At 33.7% G+C, this 19,065-nt stretch overlaps 1 protein-coding gene and 1 long non-coding RNA gene across 4 annotated transcripts; both read right to left on the bottom strand.

Moving 5' to 3' along the window:
- Positions 1 to 796: 796 nt before the first annotated feature.
- LOC105226648 (synaptic vesicle glycoprotein 2B) lies at positions 797 to 6,784 on the bottom strand. 3 transcript variants are annotated; one of them, XR_007421760.1, is made up of 11 exons: positions 6,415 to 6,784; positions 4,816 to 5,170; positions 4,574 to 4,755; positions 4,332 to 4,513; positions 4,053 to 4,273; positions 3,833 to 3,995; positions 3,653 to 3,770; positions 3,428 to 3,587; positions 2,725 to 2,852; positions 1,219 to 1,359; positions 797 to 1,067 (listed from the first exon to the last, which is right to left on the bottom strand). XR_007421760.1 is itself a non-coding variant. In XM_011205638.4 (10 exons), the coding sequence occupies exons 1-10, from the start codon at positions 6,461 to 6,463 to the stop codon at positions 1,304 to 1,306; spliced, it is 1,614 nt and encodes a 537-aa protein (XP_011203940.2). In that variant the 5' UTR covers positions 6,464 to 6,784; the 3' UTR covers positions 1,150 to 1,303. The 3 variants fall into 3 exon arrangements, 1 of the variants encoding a protein (XP_011203940.2); XR_007421761.1 differs by having other exon boundaries at positions 797 to 1,012; XM_011205638.4 differs by lacking the exon at positions 797 to 1,067 and having other exon boundaries at positions 1,150 to 1,359.
- Positions 6,785 to 15,222: 8,438 nt separating this feature from the next.
- Positions 15,223 to 18,128, bottom strand: LOC115066692 (uncharacterized). The gene is made up of 3 exons (XR_007421771.1): positions 18,059 to 18,128; positions 17,766 to 17,850; positions 15,223 to 17,681 (listed from the first exon to the last, which is right to left on the bottom strand). It is a non-coding gene; the product is annotated as an uncharacterized LOC115066692 (long non-coding RNA).
- Positions 18,129 to 19,065: the final 937 nt, after the last annotated feature.

Raw genomic sequence — 19,065 nt, 5'->3', positions numbered from 1 at the left:
ATATACGACTTTCCAATCTTTGGATTCACCCAAATAACTATAAACAGTGAATTTCCTTATAACCGGACACCCACCGTCGCAGTGTTTTTGTCCGACTAAGAGAGCTGTCCATATATGGAACGTGACAAAAGCGAGTGTTTAAAATGTACACTTAGAGTGAGACGCTGCAACTCAGAACTACTTAGATATGTATATTTCTATTAAAATAATAAATGCGAGGCAATAACAGCCAGGAGTGAATGAACAACAATTAACCCATTAGTATCCGTAGAGCCATCCCGAACCAGACGGCACCAGCGCAAGACAATTTCTTTGCTGTCATCATTTTACATATTGTTCTTAAAAAACCTGTCTCAAAAACGGCGATTATAAATTGTACACATTCTTCTTGACAAATTTTAAGAAATCTTGTCCGTTAACCACAGGTAATAGGACGAAATATTACAAACTAGTTTCCGTCTGTGATCATTGGATCGCACACATGTCTATGATTAGGAATTGCTTTTGTATGGAAGTAATTATAAAAATGTTGTGCTCATGAAATTTGTTCAGTTATAGAAGATGTCCGGCTATGTGAACTGTCAGTAATGGGACATTTCACTTTACATGCTATGTACATACTTAGGTTATAACATGGAAAGGTAAAATCGACAAACCCAAGGAATTAAACAGTTTTGCAATTAAGGCTTTCACTGCTACCGTTTGTAGAATGACTTGTGTGATTTGGATCGGTGATTCTATTGTCCGGTAAACTCATCCGAAGGCATGCGGAGGATTTTCGAGGAAACACTTAACATGCTTATCAGAAATTCAACAGATTTATTTATTAGCCAACATCGTAAATATTTATCTATTCATACATACATATGTATTTCTATCAAAAATAACTAACACCACACAAACTCTTTCGAAGCAATTTTAAATCACGCGGTAAATCGCGGTTCGTTGTATCCAAGTTATCTCTAATAGACGTTGAAACTTTCTTATGTTTGCACATTTTAGAACTTATTTTCTATAAAAAAAACAAACCGTCAGCATGTACACTACCATAAAACCTAATCCATATGCTAAAAACGAAAACAATATTTTAACAAATTAAGTAAATTACACAATTATATGTGCATAAGAAAATAAAACTAGTTAACAATATATTTAATTGGAATTAACATTATATTCAACTACTGTTTTCCATGATGATTTACTCACAAGAGTACATACCTTATGTATAATTAATATTCTAAGTTATGCATACGTCGATATATTGTAGTACATGAAACACTGATTTCCGTATCTTATATACATTTCACTTCAAGGACATTTCCTCCGTGTCTGGCAAAATGAAAGATAAAGCACCAGCAGCTGCATGAGTAAAAAAATTTAATTAATATATGTACATATGGGTATAATTAAGACATCAAATAGGAGATAAGCATTACAATATTGTTTTTCATCATGTGTTCAATATTGACATGTATCTCCAAATATTAATAGGTTTTTTTTTTTTTTTTTCAAAGATGAATAAAAACTATTAAAACCCTGGAGTTAAAATTTGTATTGAATATACAGTAGAAACTCGATTAACCGGACTAATTGTTGTCGATAGGCATTCGGATAATCGAAAATCCGGATAATCGAATGTATGAAGAAAAACATATAGATATTCATATCCTGCAACGAAAATCAATGTATTAAGAAATGAACACTTACTTATGTATGTATGTAAATATTTTCTTAGATTACACTACATACGTAATACTAAACTGCAGCATTAATCATGAAATACAATAAAATATTTAGGTACGTATGTACGAATAATTTGTCTACAATATGTATTTGGTAATTTGCATTTGGTTATTTCATGATAAGTAGGTAGGTAATAAGTTTAATTTGGTTTAAAATATTTGGTAATTGTCATTTGACGTAAGCAACTTTTTCTCTTAATTGCTGCTTTATCACGAATTCGTTTCAGTTGTAGTAGACTCACAGTATCACTCTAGGGGTATTCTCTCGCTCTTGCAAACCCCTTGCACGGTGCAAGAATTGCATATATTTCCTCTCGGTGCACCGGCACAACAACAAACACACGCAGAAAATTATTTGCAAGGGCTGTAAAATATGTCAGACCAAAAACCATGTATATTTGCGTGCAATGACATGGAAAAATATAATTGCAACCCTGTTTTAGCTGACGTTTTACATAAAGTCATATAGCGTCGTTAAATTGCCTCTTACGCTTTGGCAGGTTTAAATATGTAGACGTGACACGCACGTCAGAGCGGAGTCACAATTGCAAATGAACTAAAACAATAATGAAACGCGCGTGGCAGCGGCAGCGACCCCACACTGCGCGAGCGGAATATGCAAGTTCCGACACGTTCATGATTCCATAATTTCTACGTAGGTACATATAAATTGGTCGCGATTGGTAGTCCGGATAATCGCGAATCCGTATAACTAAGGGCCGGATAAACGAGTTTCTACTGTAGTATAAATGTAATTACTTTTTCTGTACACTGTTTAACAAAATGGCTTTTGAATGTTTTATGAAGAACATTCTCTATTTCAATTTCAGAAATTTAATCTTAAATATTTACTTTTTGCCCGCTAATTCAAGGTACCATTGAATTATAAAACTTATTTAAAGGCAATTAATAACTAAGATTTCCAAAGTGAAATAAAATTTACATATATTGTATCAGGAAAAGTATCGAAAATAAGTATTACCAAGCAACACACCGCCGATCATTAGAAAAGGTTGTATACATCCCATTTCCATAAAAACAGGAAACAGCATATTTCCAGTCAAAGCGCCCAGACGACCAAACATCATTGCGATTGCAACCACCAGTGATCTAGAAAGATATTGTTATCAGAAAATTAAGAAAAAAACAAGAAACAACTTTAACTTCGCTTGCAACGAAACTGCACTTCATAAATACAAACTATTTCTTACAAGAACAGAATTTTGATGGATAAGTTTTTAATGGGAAATATTCTACGGTTCATTCTGAACAACTTTGCCTGAGAGACTATGGCTCCAAAACCGGGTTTGAACCAATGTTTTTTAAGGCGAAGTTTATCTTTTAATGGTTATAAAAATTTAAAGTATCAGTAAATATTCAACATTATTGCTGTACTGCTGTAATTATTACGTAGCTCGAACGGACACATTCTATTGATCATTTCTCGGAATCGACCAGATCCCATACAACCGATTATTCAGTTATTTTATTTTCCGGTAGCCTGCCTTTAACTAAAAAGCTGAAAGCACGTAATTTTGTAGAACAGTTCACTACATGCTTGACAGTGATAATGAAAACAAATACATATAATCGGACATCTGTATCACATATCTCCAATATAACCAAAATTTTCCATATAATACCTTCCTTTGCATACATATATACACAAAAGTTTAGATACTTGCCTCAAAGAAGTTGGAAAAAGAGCAAGTACCACTCCTAATAGAGATGATGTTGATACCCCTGCCACTGATAAAAACACAGATGATATAATAAGTGTGGAAAGACCATTTACCGACCAATAGAGCGATATGCCGAGAGTGCCAGATATTAAGAGTCCATAAACTAAAAAGTATGAAGGATTATTCACAATATCCTTTTACAAATAGTTTAATCACATATGTTTGTACTTAGTAAATTTTTAGCTCCTATAGCTCGCACAGTAATACCAGCAAAACAATATGCTACTACACCAGCCGACGATACGACAATATTATTAACGTATAGATCTATTGACACGTTTGGTAACTGTAAATTAAATATTATTTGATAATTTAAAACCAATTAATAAATAGTAATTAAAATTTTACGTTACTACAGGAGTCGTGGAAATCTGTAATCACTGATGTTTTATTAACACTATACTCTAGAATTGCACATAGATTCGCTGAGCTTGATTCACCGTTATCTAGAGCTTCGTATTCAGCGATCGATGCAAAAAGTTGAGGCAACCACAGTCGAACAGTATTTAAACTGCAAAAGATAAGTCTTTAAATGTTAGCAATTTCAGTCTAAGATGACCAAGCATACCCAAGTAAAATACAGAATTGCATCGCATACGCGTGAATGGAGTGACCTAATAACGGCTTTGTGAACATAGGCTTAATCTGCTTCATTCCTTCCTTGAAAGCTTGGGAGAATGTTCTGGGCTCACGTTTGTATTTCTGCTTAACTGGTTTGTTTTCTACAGTAAATATAAGCTCATTAACATTCGAGATACGATTCGGAACTTCCTCAACCAGCTCTTTGACCTAAGGAATATAATAAAATTATCAAATGGGTAATGACTTTATCAATGATAATATATACTGGATAAGCACTTCTGCTTGTTCTTTTATTAATAGAATAAATCTTTTGAAATGCTAGGAGGGCCTCAGCATTTCTTCCTTGAGACATTAAAAATTTAGGACTTTCAGGCAACGCAATTAGTCCTAATCCGCTGATTATACTTGGTAAACTGCATACTGCCAAAAATATTTGCCACGGATGTACTAAAACGGTAATTGGTCAAAATAAATATTCTAAATATGATTTCACAGTAAATATAATACTTATTAAATAGTTAAACAATACGAATTCCCAGTCTTGTGGAAATATCGCCCAAGCCAATAGTGGCATTATAAGTGTTGCCAAAGACATGACCATCCCGTAAACCATAAGAACTCGTGGTCTATGGGCGGAGCCGTGCATTTCAGTTAAATATGTTAATAGTACTGCACCAGGACCATTCACGCTGTAATGTAAAATGTTTTCTAATTGGAGACAATTCGCAAAAAGTCAAAATTAGTCTTACATGAAGCCGCCCAAAAATTTAAATGCAACAAGCATTTCAAAATTTTGCGACAAAGAGCTGCAAAGGACGCAAACGGCGTCTATTAAAAAACCATAAATCAGAACTTTTCTCCTTCCAATTGTGTCTGCGAGATAGCCCCAAATAACAGCCGACGATATCATTCCGGCATATGTAGCTCCATTTAAAATTCCTTTATCAAAAAGTGTCATTTTAAGATCACACTCAGCAATTGGAAGTATATACGACATTGTGGTGGTTTCAAAGCTGGCAGCGCAAGTCGCAAATGTACCAACTATGAGCAACAATAAATTGAATGTCCCGAAACCTGTTAAATTCATGGCTTGCTCGAAGTCGGCTGGTCCATATTTTTACATAATTAATAATAAACAAAATGATACAATTATCTTTATATTTTTCATTAATACATCATGTTATTTATTCTAGTACGTTTCAAAAATTAAAAGTAGCTCATAAGAAAGATATATACATACATATATTAGATACATTATTTGTTAGATATGATTGGGGAATGAAATGACTACTCCACAGTATTAAATTTAGCCTCTTTGATTGACTTATTATGCAGCAATTTTGTACTCTTGCAACATGCTGCTACAGAGTATAATTGTTTTATTCACCTAACGGTTGTTTGCAGCTGCTAAAGCTAATGCAGTCATATGAATATTAAATAATTTTGTCCGATTTTCCCCATTAAGTAACCCTAAGAACAATTTTCATAACTTCTCCTCAGAGAGTTTGGTCGACCGCCGATGACATGTGTACCATATTGAATGTAATTTTCAGCCCCAAGATGACCCACACTACTACGATCGTCTGTATCAAACTACTGTTTTGTTTCTTAATTTGAATCTCTTTTAGCCCTTTATCTACTTTAGGTACTAGGGATCACAGGCACTCTCTAAGTTCCATTAACATAATGCACATATCAACATGAAGTTCAAAAATCTCTGTATAAAGTATATGGGGAATAGGGATGTTTTCTATTTTCAAGAAAAATTTTAAGTAAAATATCAGTTCGCATATAGAATTTAGCATTGTAGTTGTATATTTTTTCAACTTTTGCTTACAACTTTCTTCGATAAGATTCGTAGTTTTGCCGGCAATCTATATAAACCGTTTTTAACCCTTCAAAATTTAACCACACCCTCTCCTTCCTCTTCCAGCGGTGTCCACGACACTAAAGAAGAAGAAGATAACTTTTAAAGGAATGTTTTTATGGAATAAATCAAAGGCAGAGCGGACAATTTTGTTTTAGAATATAATTTTCTCAAATTTGATTCAAAACATGAAAAAAATGGACAAATTAAAAAAAAAATTGTTTTAGAGTATGGTTTTGTCAAGTTTGAATGTTTATTTGCTTGATTCAAAACATCAAAACAATAGACAAATTAAAATGCCAGTCACGATTTCAATTGAAAACAAAGAGCGTGTTAAAGTTGGATATTCTTTTTTGAGTAAAACCTAACACTTCACGGTGCGACTGCATATAGGATATCAACTCCTGTACATACCCGTACTTATATAAGTAATCAAAGAGTGAGTAGTTCCATAATTTAATTGCAATATGTTTAATTATACCTTTTCGGTTATCACTTGTTGGTGTTGTAGACCCAACATTTTCATCCATTTTGAATTTTAATATAGAATAATAAACACTTTTTAACAAATAACACAAGAAACCAATTTAAACATATACATATACATATATAAGTAGCTATATTTCGTTGCACTTTCAATCGCGTTAATTAGTACGAATTATAAGTCCGTGGTTTTTTTCATTTCCTTTATCTTAAGTAGTTTTTATATAAATACAATTCAGGGTTCTCATAAATTTATCTTAATATTGTATATATGTATGCAAAAATTGTACTTCAAATTTTTGTTATGAACTTGCAACTTTCTATCCAGATGGCCAACTACTCCCGTTAACGAACAGAATACGAATGCCTTATTATTTCGAAAGATACATCTGCTAATTAAGAGTCTTAGAAATCCGCCTAAAGATTTATTGCAATCATAGGGCATGTTATCACCTATCTGTATCTTCATATTAATATAAGACTTTGTCGACGTCATAAAGATATTTAGAAAAAATTTACTACGAGTAAGGTTATCAGTAATCTTAATACATATTCATGTGCATACATACATATGCCTTTGAAAATTTGCCTGTAATGGTGTTTCATCATCCATCTAAGTAGACATCTCTGCTCAACTTCTAATCAAAATCCAATTCAAGATTTTCGACAAAATTTTCTAAACTTTTGATAAATTTTTTATCGGTGGTTGAAAGTCAATAATAAATCGTTCTACAACCATCATGTACCTGTATATCGATCGATAAATAATATATCTTAATGCAGTTATGTGTAAGTAAGCATAAAATAAACTGTGAATTTATGGTAAGCATCTAGAATTAGTCTATCCAAGAAATATTTCCTGATAATTTTCGACAAAATTCCGTTGAAAACCATTTAATACTACAGATGTATATTTATTAGAGAAATAAACACATAAGATATACATATGTATCTGACATAAACTTAACCGAATAAACTAAATTTAATATAATGAGTTGACATACAAAACGTCAACCAGAAGGTCGAAATTGATGATATTGCTGATATGAGATTAAGACCAATTTCTACATCGACTCCATTCAACTTCAGCGCTTAACCATTAATAACGTATAATATGGTTATGAGAAAAACACGCTTACTCAATTTAATTAAGATAACTCACATATTGGGTATAAAGTCTGCCAGAAGTTCGAAAATCCTTCCATTAGGTATATGGGAACTAAGTGAAATATTGAACCGATTCAACCTATTTTTAACGCAGAGACATACTATTGTCAGAAAAAGATATGATCCGATTTTAAAAATGTTTAGACCTGAGATGGTATACTTTAAAGAATCAATTAAAAATCGCTGCCAAAACCAACTTCAGTACTTCAATTACTCTGCAAAATGCTGTGTATGGTTGAAAAGCTTCTATTGGTAAAATTTTTTGAGGGCGTAACAATAGTCCGATCATGCTAACTGCGAACTCGTCCTTCCTTTTTGGCCAAGGAACACGTGTATCAAGTTTCATCACTATACCAACACGACGGACAGTCAGACAGACATCTGTCTCGCAGTGATAGAATTGCTTCAAAATTACTCTATTTATTTTTTTTTTTAAGGAAAGACACTGTTGCACTCTATGCAGTTAGCGTATTGATTTTAAAATACTATTTTTTCTCCGCCATCGAATTGTTCTTTACAGAAGCTATTAGATATGGCTAAGTTCAGTGACTCCACATTGCAGTCATATTTTTTACTGGCCCAAGCAAAACTTTGATCTCATCAGATTACTAACAATTAAGTATTAAATAAAGCTTAAAACAATAGAGCTATTCAGACCGAACTTAATCTGGTAAGCACTTGACTGTGAACATACTTGTTGAAACAATTTTCAAACATGCCAGTCTAGTACTCCGTTACTCGGTAATAAAAACAAAACGGTAGTAAAAAAACTATCAAGTAACTACTAACGTATTAACAAAGCTGGCCTGAATACCTCAAATATACTTTTTTTGAATCTATTTTAACTCAGAATATTTTATAAAAAACGTTAACTAAGGCTGCACCGAAGCACAAAAGGATACAGAAGGATCCTTATCTTGGTTTTGATCAAACAGTTTTCATGGCAGCTACGTTTGTATATTACTAAGAGCAAAAAGTAAATTAGACTTTGTTCACAATTTTAAAATTACATATATATTATTCTGTATATGTATGTGATAATGGTACTTGGCAACTATCTATGTCAAATTTTGTTAAGATTTTATTGTCAAATAAAAAAAGTTTCCAAACAAGGTATTGAGTTTGACCGATCAAATGAGGGGCTAGTCCGCATATATACAAGTACTTGTACCTAGATATTACAAACATCGTGGGAAACTTAATCTGCTCTGTTCAGGGCATAAAAAACTAAACTCAAAAAACTAAACTTAATGCTTATTTACTTACGCTAATATTTCATGGGTAAATCTTTAGGCTTTACAAGTGCAAGCAGTCCAATTAATGTTTATTCTTACATCTCGAATTGCTACTTACCTTTAAAATATGTGTTAGCAACAAGCAACAAACACGAATTGTGAAATATTTTCTGACTAAAACTAGATATCATATTTATATAAAGATTTACTTAAAAGTGCAAATATAACAAAATTACTGATATACCTTTTATCTGGATTCAAGGTGAAAGAAAACAGCATGCCCGTGTTATGTGAAACCCTAGTGACACATCAGAAAGCAAATAACTAATTTTTATTATATACGTCATATAAGAAAATTTGCAATTTCATTCTAAACATATAAATAACGGAACGAAATACATAGTTCACTCACGTTCAGGCACAAAGCCTAAAACACATAAAATTAATTTTTAGGTTTTATGTGTTTCAGTATTTGGTATGCAATGAACTGTTAGTTTTTGGCAATTCAGGAGTAACAAGTAAGGCAGAGCTAAGTTCGGGTTTAACCGCATATTTTATACTCTTGCAACTTGCAAGACTCGCTATTATATATTTTAACCAAGACTACCTAGAATCAGCATGGCATTGTCTAATAAAAATGACCCCTGGATCTCATCATTCAACCCTTTTTTTACACAGACACACCAATGGCACGAAAGGATTATCCCTGAATTTCAATTATATATCTTACATATTCACAGATATTTTCTGTCGAAAGCCAAGTATAGGTTCTGGGATCCGCATACCGTCAAATAGAGCCTTAAAAAGGTTTGGGTTTATTTGGAAAAGATTTGGTCAGTTTAGGTAGTATTCGTGCAAAGTTTTATCTCGTTATATTAATTGCTTCTTGATTTTTAAACCGGAAGATTAAAGAATCAAACGGAATTTAAAATTATGTTATATGGGAAGTAGGCTTGGTTGTAGCCCGATTTTGCCAATTTTCACACTCTGGCAGGAATGCTAAATAATGTCATGGTTGAAGTTGGTCGCATGGGTCCAGAGATATGTTATTTCACCTTAAACAGGTCCCATTGTCTAATTTTTACCCCGGCTCTTATTAAGCTGTCTAATACCATCTCAATGGTAAAACTTAATTATTTCATTCATTTCCTTCGGTAAAGGCTTTTACGTGTATAGGCATTATCTTGAGACAATTTTTGGTGAGATGCCCTTCGCTACTGCTCTCCTCTGTGCCATATTACAGTCCTATATCTAAATTATGGTTTTTAATTGGTTTTTCTTTAATCAAGTTTTGTCGGTGTGGCAATGGTCCGCAACAAAAATATATACTAAGTTTTATTACGATATCTAAATTTTTTCTCAAGTTATAACTTGCACTCACGGACAGACAGTCAGTCACACGGATTTGAACTCGTCTCATCATCCTCATCATTTCTTATTCCACATACTATAATCCTATATCGATTTCGATTAGTTAGGTGATACATACAACTGTTAGGTGAATAAAACTATTAAACTATGTAGCAACAGTATAAAAATAGTCGGCATAAGAGCACTATTATACCGAAATAACCCATTTGACTTAAGTATTTAAATCGGATAAGTACTGCCCATAATTGGAATAGACCTTATATAAGAAATTCAAACAGATTGCCTTTATATCGTATATGGTACATCAGTCAATATGTAAGATATCTTAGCAAAATTATGTGATATAATAAAATATAATGCAAGAGTTTCATTATTTTAGTAATCTCTTTGCCGAATATTTAAGTCATTTGGTGTAAACCCTATTAGATGAAATAGTTTCCAATTCTCTAGTTGACTTTTTTCTGATATAAGTATTTAGTTTCAGATAATAAGGTTGCTTTGTTCAAGTTAAATTTAGTAGAAAACGAAATAAGTCTATGACCTATAATATAAGTTAATATATTAAGATACCACATATGATTAAAACCCATTCATTCATACTCTGTAAATAAATCAGGGCTCTGTAGTAGCGTATTTAATTGAAGTGGAGCATAGTAAACCAACTATTCCTTTATAATGTGGGCCGTGTGCTTCGGAACGTTATCCGGCTGGAAAAGCCAACCCTTACCAAGGTTCAGTTTAAACACGGTTGCCCTTCTCCACAAACACTATGTTTTCACCGCCATGCTTGACAGTAGAAATGGGGTTTTTCGTGTGCATTGGTGTATTAGTTCTTTTACAAATGTTTCCAAAAATGTTGTATTTGTAAAACTGGTAAATTGAATTCAAGGTCTTTATCTTGTAGGCGAATTCCAAACGAAGCTTTCGGTTCTTTTCACTGATGAGGGGTTTCCTGTGTAGAGTTCTGCTATGTAATCCATTGTCTTTTAAAGTCTTTTAAGCCGTTGTGAAATTAATATCTGGTCGCACTGCTAATTCCGTGGCTAATACCATGTCCAGACCGATACTTAATCACAAGATTTCGGCTGCTGAGTTTAGCTTATCCCACTAATCCTATAAATGTAACAAGATTTCGCCATACAAAAATGACTGTTCTTAACCTTGTCTCAGAGGTGATTAGAATGTAATCTACGCGAAAACTCTCTGTACGACCCTGATTTAGCATCATCTACTTTTCAGCATTGGAAATCTATTACATTATCATAGCTGATTTAGACACTACAAAGAGGAAAAATGTAAACAAAGAAATGAATTAAACGCAATGAATGTGAACTCACCTGAAAAACGACTTCCCAAATAAAAATAAATATGTCCATTATTTCCATTATATGGAAAATATTTGAAAGAAAACGGCTTTTATAACGAAATAATATAAAACAATGTTTTCTTTTAATAAATATTAAGCACTGTGAATTCTTGAATGGCAAAAACATCTGTTTTATCATCTGTCCAACGGCAGTGAATTTGTGAGTAGTGTAATCTAATCACTCAAAATTTTCCGTCGACCAGTCCACAGTTTGCTTTCAACAGTTTTATTCTTTCTCAAGTTTTGATATATGGTTTAAGCTGTTGATTTAGGTAAATATTACAGATTCGATATTTTACCAAATAATGTATTCTCCATTTTATATTTTACAACAAGGTTTCGCACATCATAACATATCGCACTTGTTACGGTAAAGTGTAACAACTCAAAATTTGAAAATTTTCAGTAGAGACGAAAAACTGTTTCCGTAAATATTAATAATATATTACAAAGAAAAAACAATGTAATTGCACGAAAATATCATTAAAAATAATATAACCGTTGTTTCATTTTTATTTGTTTAGTATTTGCACGAAAATAACAAATTTTTGAGTTATTACTCTTTTCCTGAAATTTTTTTATATACATAGTGGTACAATGTACAAGTGTACAAGTGGCACAATTCAAAATGTTACACTTTATGTGATACACTAACGAACCAATTTGACAAAACACTTGGAGACAACTAAAAATGTAACTCTTTAGTTGAGTCGAAAGAAGTCATTCTGAAAACAAAGAGAGAGTCATAACGGTTTTTTTAACGAAAGACTAGACAAATCACTGAACGATTTTTACAGTGGGTAGAGATGACCACTGCACATTATTTGCTTGCAAAAAACTAAAATTTGGAAATTTTGAGTTGTTACACTTCACCGTAACAAGTGCGATATGTTACATTTGTTTTTTTTTAGTTTTGTATGAGCACTTTGTTATATTTGTATTGAAATGCAGTTTTTTTTTGCAGTTTCAGACACTTTGAAACAGATTTAATTTACATATCTCCCAAAACGTAGTTAAATAACCTAATTAACCATACTTGCTCAGAAAAAGTATTTTCAGCATACCTTTGTGTGTGTAAAGATAGGAGAAATCGGATTACAACCCGGTCAATCTCTATACAACGGTTAAGTTGAAAAATACTGAAAGTACAGTAACTCAATAAATCAGAAACACGAAATTGCGTAATGGAGGTGGCACTACCCATCTATAAGTGAGAACTCGTATCTACAACAAAACAAAAGGTTCTTGCAAACAAATCAAACATCAATTAATATTTCGGGGTACAATTTTACAGCAATAGTGTCTTTAAAGTGTGCCGCCTTAAGATCAAAACATGTATAATTCGGACAACAAGTGTTCAATCCCCCAGTTCCTATTGCTAACTTTTTACCAAAAATATTGATTATTGAAATTCGGAGAGAATTATTTATAGAAATATGTTTTCTATTGTCTTATTTAATTCTATAATATTCTCAAGTTGATCCGACTAATAGTTTTAAATATATATTGTATGCTATATAAATTAAACCCATTAGACGCATTTTTTCAAAAACATTAGCCTACAGGTGCTCCATGGTACTACGATCATTTGTGCCGAATTACAGTTCTATATCTGAACTAAGTGCTTAGCTCTATCGGCCAATTTGCGAGTTTTCTTAATAAAATTGAGAGAGCGCGTTTTTGTAATATCGCTTCACATTTGTGACTATTTCCCGTCTTTGATCCTGACAAGTTGGAAGAGTATGAAATGTTCGGTTACACCCGAACTTAGGTCTTCCTTTCTTGTTTCTTTTTATTTTTGATAACCCTGTAAAAGGTTTTACTGTCAACACAAAGACACCTCCTTCGACGGGCTGCCAGGAATTAGGTCGTAATGACCGAGTTTTAAATATATTTTTTTTGAAAATTTCCCAACATCTTTGTAAAATATGTATGTTACGTTGGAATAATAAAAAGTGTAAATAAAATGTTTCATTTTTGTATGAAAAAAAAAATATATTGAAAAGTCCCCCTTTTCTTTGAGGAAACCCATTTAACGCCTTAATGGCGAATGACACGCGTGATGTTTTGCTCCAAGGCATAGACTTTAAACTTTACATATCCCCACAAGATCACACTTGGTGGTCAATCGACCACTCAAAACGTGAAATTATTTCCTCATCGAAGAGTTCTCTCAATAAATCCATTGATTGATGCGAAGTGTGGGAAGTGATGCGGTATTGTTGAAACCAAATGTCTCCGAGATCACGAACTTCAATTTCAGCCATCAAATTTTTCAGGCACCGTAATGAAGGCTACGTTCTCACCGTCATAATTTTGAAGAAATCTGTGGTCACAAGCCATAACAGCACAAGTGTGTTTTTTTGATTTTTCAGTAGAGCATTTTAAAGATTCAAAGTAAAATTTGAAAAAAGTTTTTGAAGGAATCCGGGAATTTTTTTTTAAATATCTCAAGTGATATCATATCCATCTTATACTGCCAAAAAACTTAGGTAAGTGCCCGTAGTTTTTAAAATACGCTTAAAAATGTGATTCAATCCTTTTTTCCCTAAAGTTATTTGACATGATTGAAAGACATAACTTAACTTGTGTTATTATTCTGAACTAAAGGTTCTATTCTCCGGCGACACAATTCAAGTTATGCCGATATTCCAAAATATTAAACAAAATATGTTTAGCATAACATTAGTAGTGCTCTTTTGTCAAAGTTGGTTGTATATTAATCCGCAGTTTATTGAACTCAAATTAGTCCATAAAAAGTGAAAACTAAGAATAAAACATTGGAACTTCAGCAATTTAAAACATAGAACAGTGGTTTTTATGATGACAGGATATCCTATTGAGAGGTATCGTTCTCAATGTTTTCAGTTGAGGTAGAGGTATCGCCAATGTCTGGATCAATATTCCGTAAGTTTAAGTTGTTGTAGAAACTATGGAACATGGGATCGATTAAGTTTAAAATGCTCAACAAGTCTTCCTTTTTCTCTTTCGATATAAGAGGAGTTGCCGTGATTTTATCTTGGTCCTGAATGGTTAAGGAGCTGACACCACGCTTCATTACATTGAGTGTCTTAAAAGGCTGCGTATCCTCTAACGAAGTTTTGTATTTTACACCACCAAAGCGATTTTTAGTGTATCGGAGCCACTTCACATCAGACCACGTAAACTTTTCCCCATCTTCATTCACTTTCCTCCAATTCAATTTATTTTTAGCGATTGTACCAAATTTGTAAAATTTATTTTCCATTTCAATTACTTCAAACGTTTTGTTAGTACACAATTGAAAGAACGAATTGATACCAATCACGTGGATGGTGGATTTTCATAGTAGTCTTCTTCTTTTTTCGTTCGATGAGGGCGTGAGCCACATCACACTCCATATGTGTATGCCCTGGCTCAAGGAACTTATGCTCTATCATTTTAATATTAGGGTTGCTCTCTAAGAAATCTATAAACATTGAGCCCACAAAGGAGTTTTAATTTTGGCCAACGCATGAATCGCTATAAAATACGATTGAGTCAACATGTTCGTCTATTGACACCTTCTTTAAATGCTGGAAAATACATGATGATATTTCGTTAGCACCTCGCTGCCCAACTGCTTCGTGCCACATATAGCAAAAGGCCTTATTCGTTTCACAATCGTATATGGTTAAATTATAAGTATTCAATTGCCTCTTATAGTAGCAGACTGAGGTTTTGAGGTAAGGAGTTGGTAAAACTTGCTGCAAATCAAATGTGTACGTTTTTATATTTATGTGAGTTTTTGGCAGATCTTTATCAAAATCCTTTGATTTATAAGCTCTATCTGCATCTGCGCGATGCCTTGCTTGTTTTTCAATCAGCATTGTATATTCTGGCATATTTTTATTGATGTGGTCTAATTGGGATTTAAAGCAGTCACATTTATTACAAGTATCAAGTTTCGGTTGTTTGAATTTTAAGTTCATTGTGTGGAAAATTTCTGAATATTTTGCTAAACTTATAGGAGTTTCAACGTCTTCGCCATTCAAACTGTACATTTTTGATATTGACAAGTCGGAGCTTAAATATTTAGTTTCGACCTGTGATTCGTTTAGCTTGTTTATTGGAGTGGACTTGCCTCTCTTATCGGCCAATGGTGATTTTGGATAATTAAGTTTCTTTTCAATCACATTCCTCAAAAAACTGTTTGTTTCTCCAAAGCACTTCAAAAAACAACCTTTACAGACGTCAACTTTGTCGCTATCAATATTTACAGAATAATAGTTTGTTATTCGTCGAATTTTCGTTCTAGTTGATTTTTTTTCAGATAGCTTTTCGACAATTTCGACGAGTCCACAAATGAACAAGTAAGGAAGGGCTAAGTTCGGGTGTCACCGAACATTTTATACTCTCGCACGATGAAGTGATAATCGAGATTTCATTATCCGTCATTTACATATTTTTTTATTTTGCTGTAAAATTAATTAGAAATAAATTCTGAGAGATCTACCGATATTTTCGGTGAAAAATTAGGTTAGGTTAGGTTGGGCACTGAGTTCTTCGTGTTCGATATCAGGGACCTTGAAAAGTTATAGTCCGATCACAACAATTTTTCCACAAGGAATACCTCAGCTCACATACCGTATTTGAGTAAAGTTGGTTTCTAATGTATATATTATACAGAGAAGGCATCAGATGGAATTCAAAATAGCGTTATATTGGAAGAAGGCGTGATTGTGAACCGATTTCATCCATATTTCGTACATGTCATCAGGGTGTTAAGAAAATATTATGTACCGAATTTCATTGAAATCGGTAGAGTAGTTCCTGAGATATGGTTTTTGGTCCATAAGTGGGCGACGCCACGCCCATTTTCAATTTAAAAAAAAAGCCTGGATGCAGCTTCCTTCTGCCATTTCTTCCGTAAAATTTTGTGTTTCTGACGTTTTTTGTTAGTCGGTTGACGCACTTTTAGTGATTTTCAACATAACCTTTGTATGGGCGGTGGGCGTGGTTATTATCCGATTTCTTCCATTTTTAAACTGTATATGGAAATGCCTGAAAGAAACGAGTCTATAGAGTTTGGTTGACATACCTATAGTAGTTTCCGAGATATGTACAAAAAACTTAGTAGGGGGCGGGGCCACGCCCACTTTTCCAAAAAAATTACGTTCAAATATGCCCTTCCCTAATGTGATCTTTTGTGGCAAATTTCATTTTAATATCTTTATTTATGGCTTAGTTATGACACTTTATAGGTTTTCGGTTTCCGCCATTTTGTGGGCGTGGCAGTGGGCCGATTTTGCCCATCTTCGAACTTAACCTTCTTATGGAGCCAAGAAATACGTGTATCAAGTTTCATCACGATATCTCAACTTTTACTCAAGTTACAGCTTGCACGGACGGACGGACAGACGGACGGACGGACAGACAGACATCCGGATTTCAACTCTACTCGTCACCCTGATCACTTTGGTATATATAACCCTATATCGGACTCTTTTAGTTTTAGGACTTACAAACAACCGTTATGTGAACAAAACTATAATACTCTCTTTAGCAACTTTGTTGCGAGAGTATAAAAATAGCCTTGATTTGTAGTCGCCCATTCTCCAATATTCCTCAAAAATGTGCTTTTGTTTTTCAAAAGGTACTTTCAGAGCGCATTTCTTTGGGCAACTTTCGAAAGGTAGGCACTTGCGACCAGCAACCACTTTTCCTTTTTTCGTGGTGTACGATCTTCCCGAATTTCTATTTAATTGTCTGTCTTTTTTTATATTTTTGGGAGGTTGAGTAAATTTTTGGACATTTTCATCAGTATCGGCATATGGACTCTCTAATATTGACTCCGAAATATAAACAGGTTGATTCTCCTTTTCTGATTCCGTGATCGCACTTGAAACAATATAGTCGGGTTCTCTGATAGAATCATCGCTGCTAAAGTCCATTTCGAATAGTTGCGGAGATGTATTGACGATCTGAGTTGAGAACAATTTTGTAAAATTGCGTGGAAAATTGGCAAATCTAGATTGCTACATGATGGCTCATTCAGTACAACGGGATCGTGAAACATATTGAAGAATAAGTTATCGCCTATGGCTGGAAAATGGCTCGTATGAAAATTGGCTTTCTCGAAGGGCCATTGATGTAAATCACGCGTTTCTGAAATTTAATGACAAAAAAATGTGGCACAATTTAATAAAACTTATTTCAAACACTTAGAATGTCGGATAAATTTTAACCTACCTTGGTCTTCTATTGCGTTTTGAATTTTCACTATGTAAATATGTACTGCAAAAAAGCACAATTCAGCAATTTCTTTAAGCTAGCACTTGGAATAAAAAAGCAAGTCAAGTTAAATTGTTGGTTGCAAATAATTCGTTTTGGAAAAATACCATATCTTTTGTTATGTCAACTAATGATAAGAAACACAGCACGAAACAAAAGCACAACTTAAGTTATGGTAGGCATTAGAAAAAAAATACTTTGGATAAAACAACACAAGTATACTTATGTAAGTTTCCGAACAACAAACTTACTTCGGAATAAAAGCACAAGTTAGATATGCTATTTTTCCGCACGCAAAAAATTAACAACCAGCCGCTCCGCTTGTTGAATGTGAACTGAGAACAAAAACACAAGTGAGGCGAAAATCAGCTGATATCAGAGCACTGGGATGTGTTGTTATTCCCTGTGCATTTGCAATCACTTTGATTTGATCAGTTTTTCTTTCGTTAATATCTCACTAACTATTGGAGTGATCTTTATAAGATTTTGACACAATGTGAAGTCAAGTATGGAGATTCCAACCATGATAATAACTCATTTTGGCCAAAAGTGGAGTTGTGTTGTTATGGCTTGGGACCACAGAAATATAGATCGATAATTCCACCGGCTCACAAACCACACCAAACTGTTGTTTTTTCTGGATAAAATGGCTGTTCTTGAATGTCTTCAGGTTGCTTTTTGTTCCAAATGCAGCAATTTTGCTTATTTATGTACTCAATGAGCCATAACTGAGCCTCATCGTTGAACAAAATTTGGCTAGAAAACGTCGGATCTTCTTAGAACTTTTCAAGATTCCATAGGGCGGAGCAATGTCGCTTGGGAAGGTCGAGCGGCCTAAAATGCACAAAGTTGTTCCGTACGTCTGTCCTGCGTTGCTGCGAACGGCGCCGATTCGACTATCCACGGTTTTCCTCTACACTCTCAGTTATTCTTCAATGCATGCTGGACGTGGTCTATTCACTCGATATTATTCAATATGAATACTGAATGCTGCCGATTATGTTGACCATGCGAGGAGCGAAGCGCGCGAAACATATTCTTTACAGAACGTGAATTTTCGTAATAAAGTTGAACGATTTGTAAACGTTGTTCAGGCGAAAGTCTTTCCATAATGAAATGGCAAACAATACTGAACAAAAATAACATGGATCACACGTGATCTGTCAGAACGGTTATTGAAGTACTTGGTTCACTCGTTAGCTTTTTTCTCCTAACGGTTGTCTGTACTACCTAAAACTAATCGGGATACGTTTATATA

The sequence above is a fragment of the Bactrocera dorsalis genome, chromosome 2 (genome assembly GCF_023373825.1).
Source record: "Bactrocera dorsalis isolate Fly_Bdor chromosome 2, ASM2337382v1, whole genome shotgun sequence".
Classification (NCBI taxonomy): Eukaryota; Metazoa; Arthropoda; class Insecta; order Diptera; family Tephritidae; genus Bactrocera; species Bactrocera dorsalis.
Note: the sequence above shows the minus strand (reverse complement) of the source record. Positions and strands in the feature narration are given on the sequence as shown.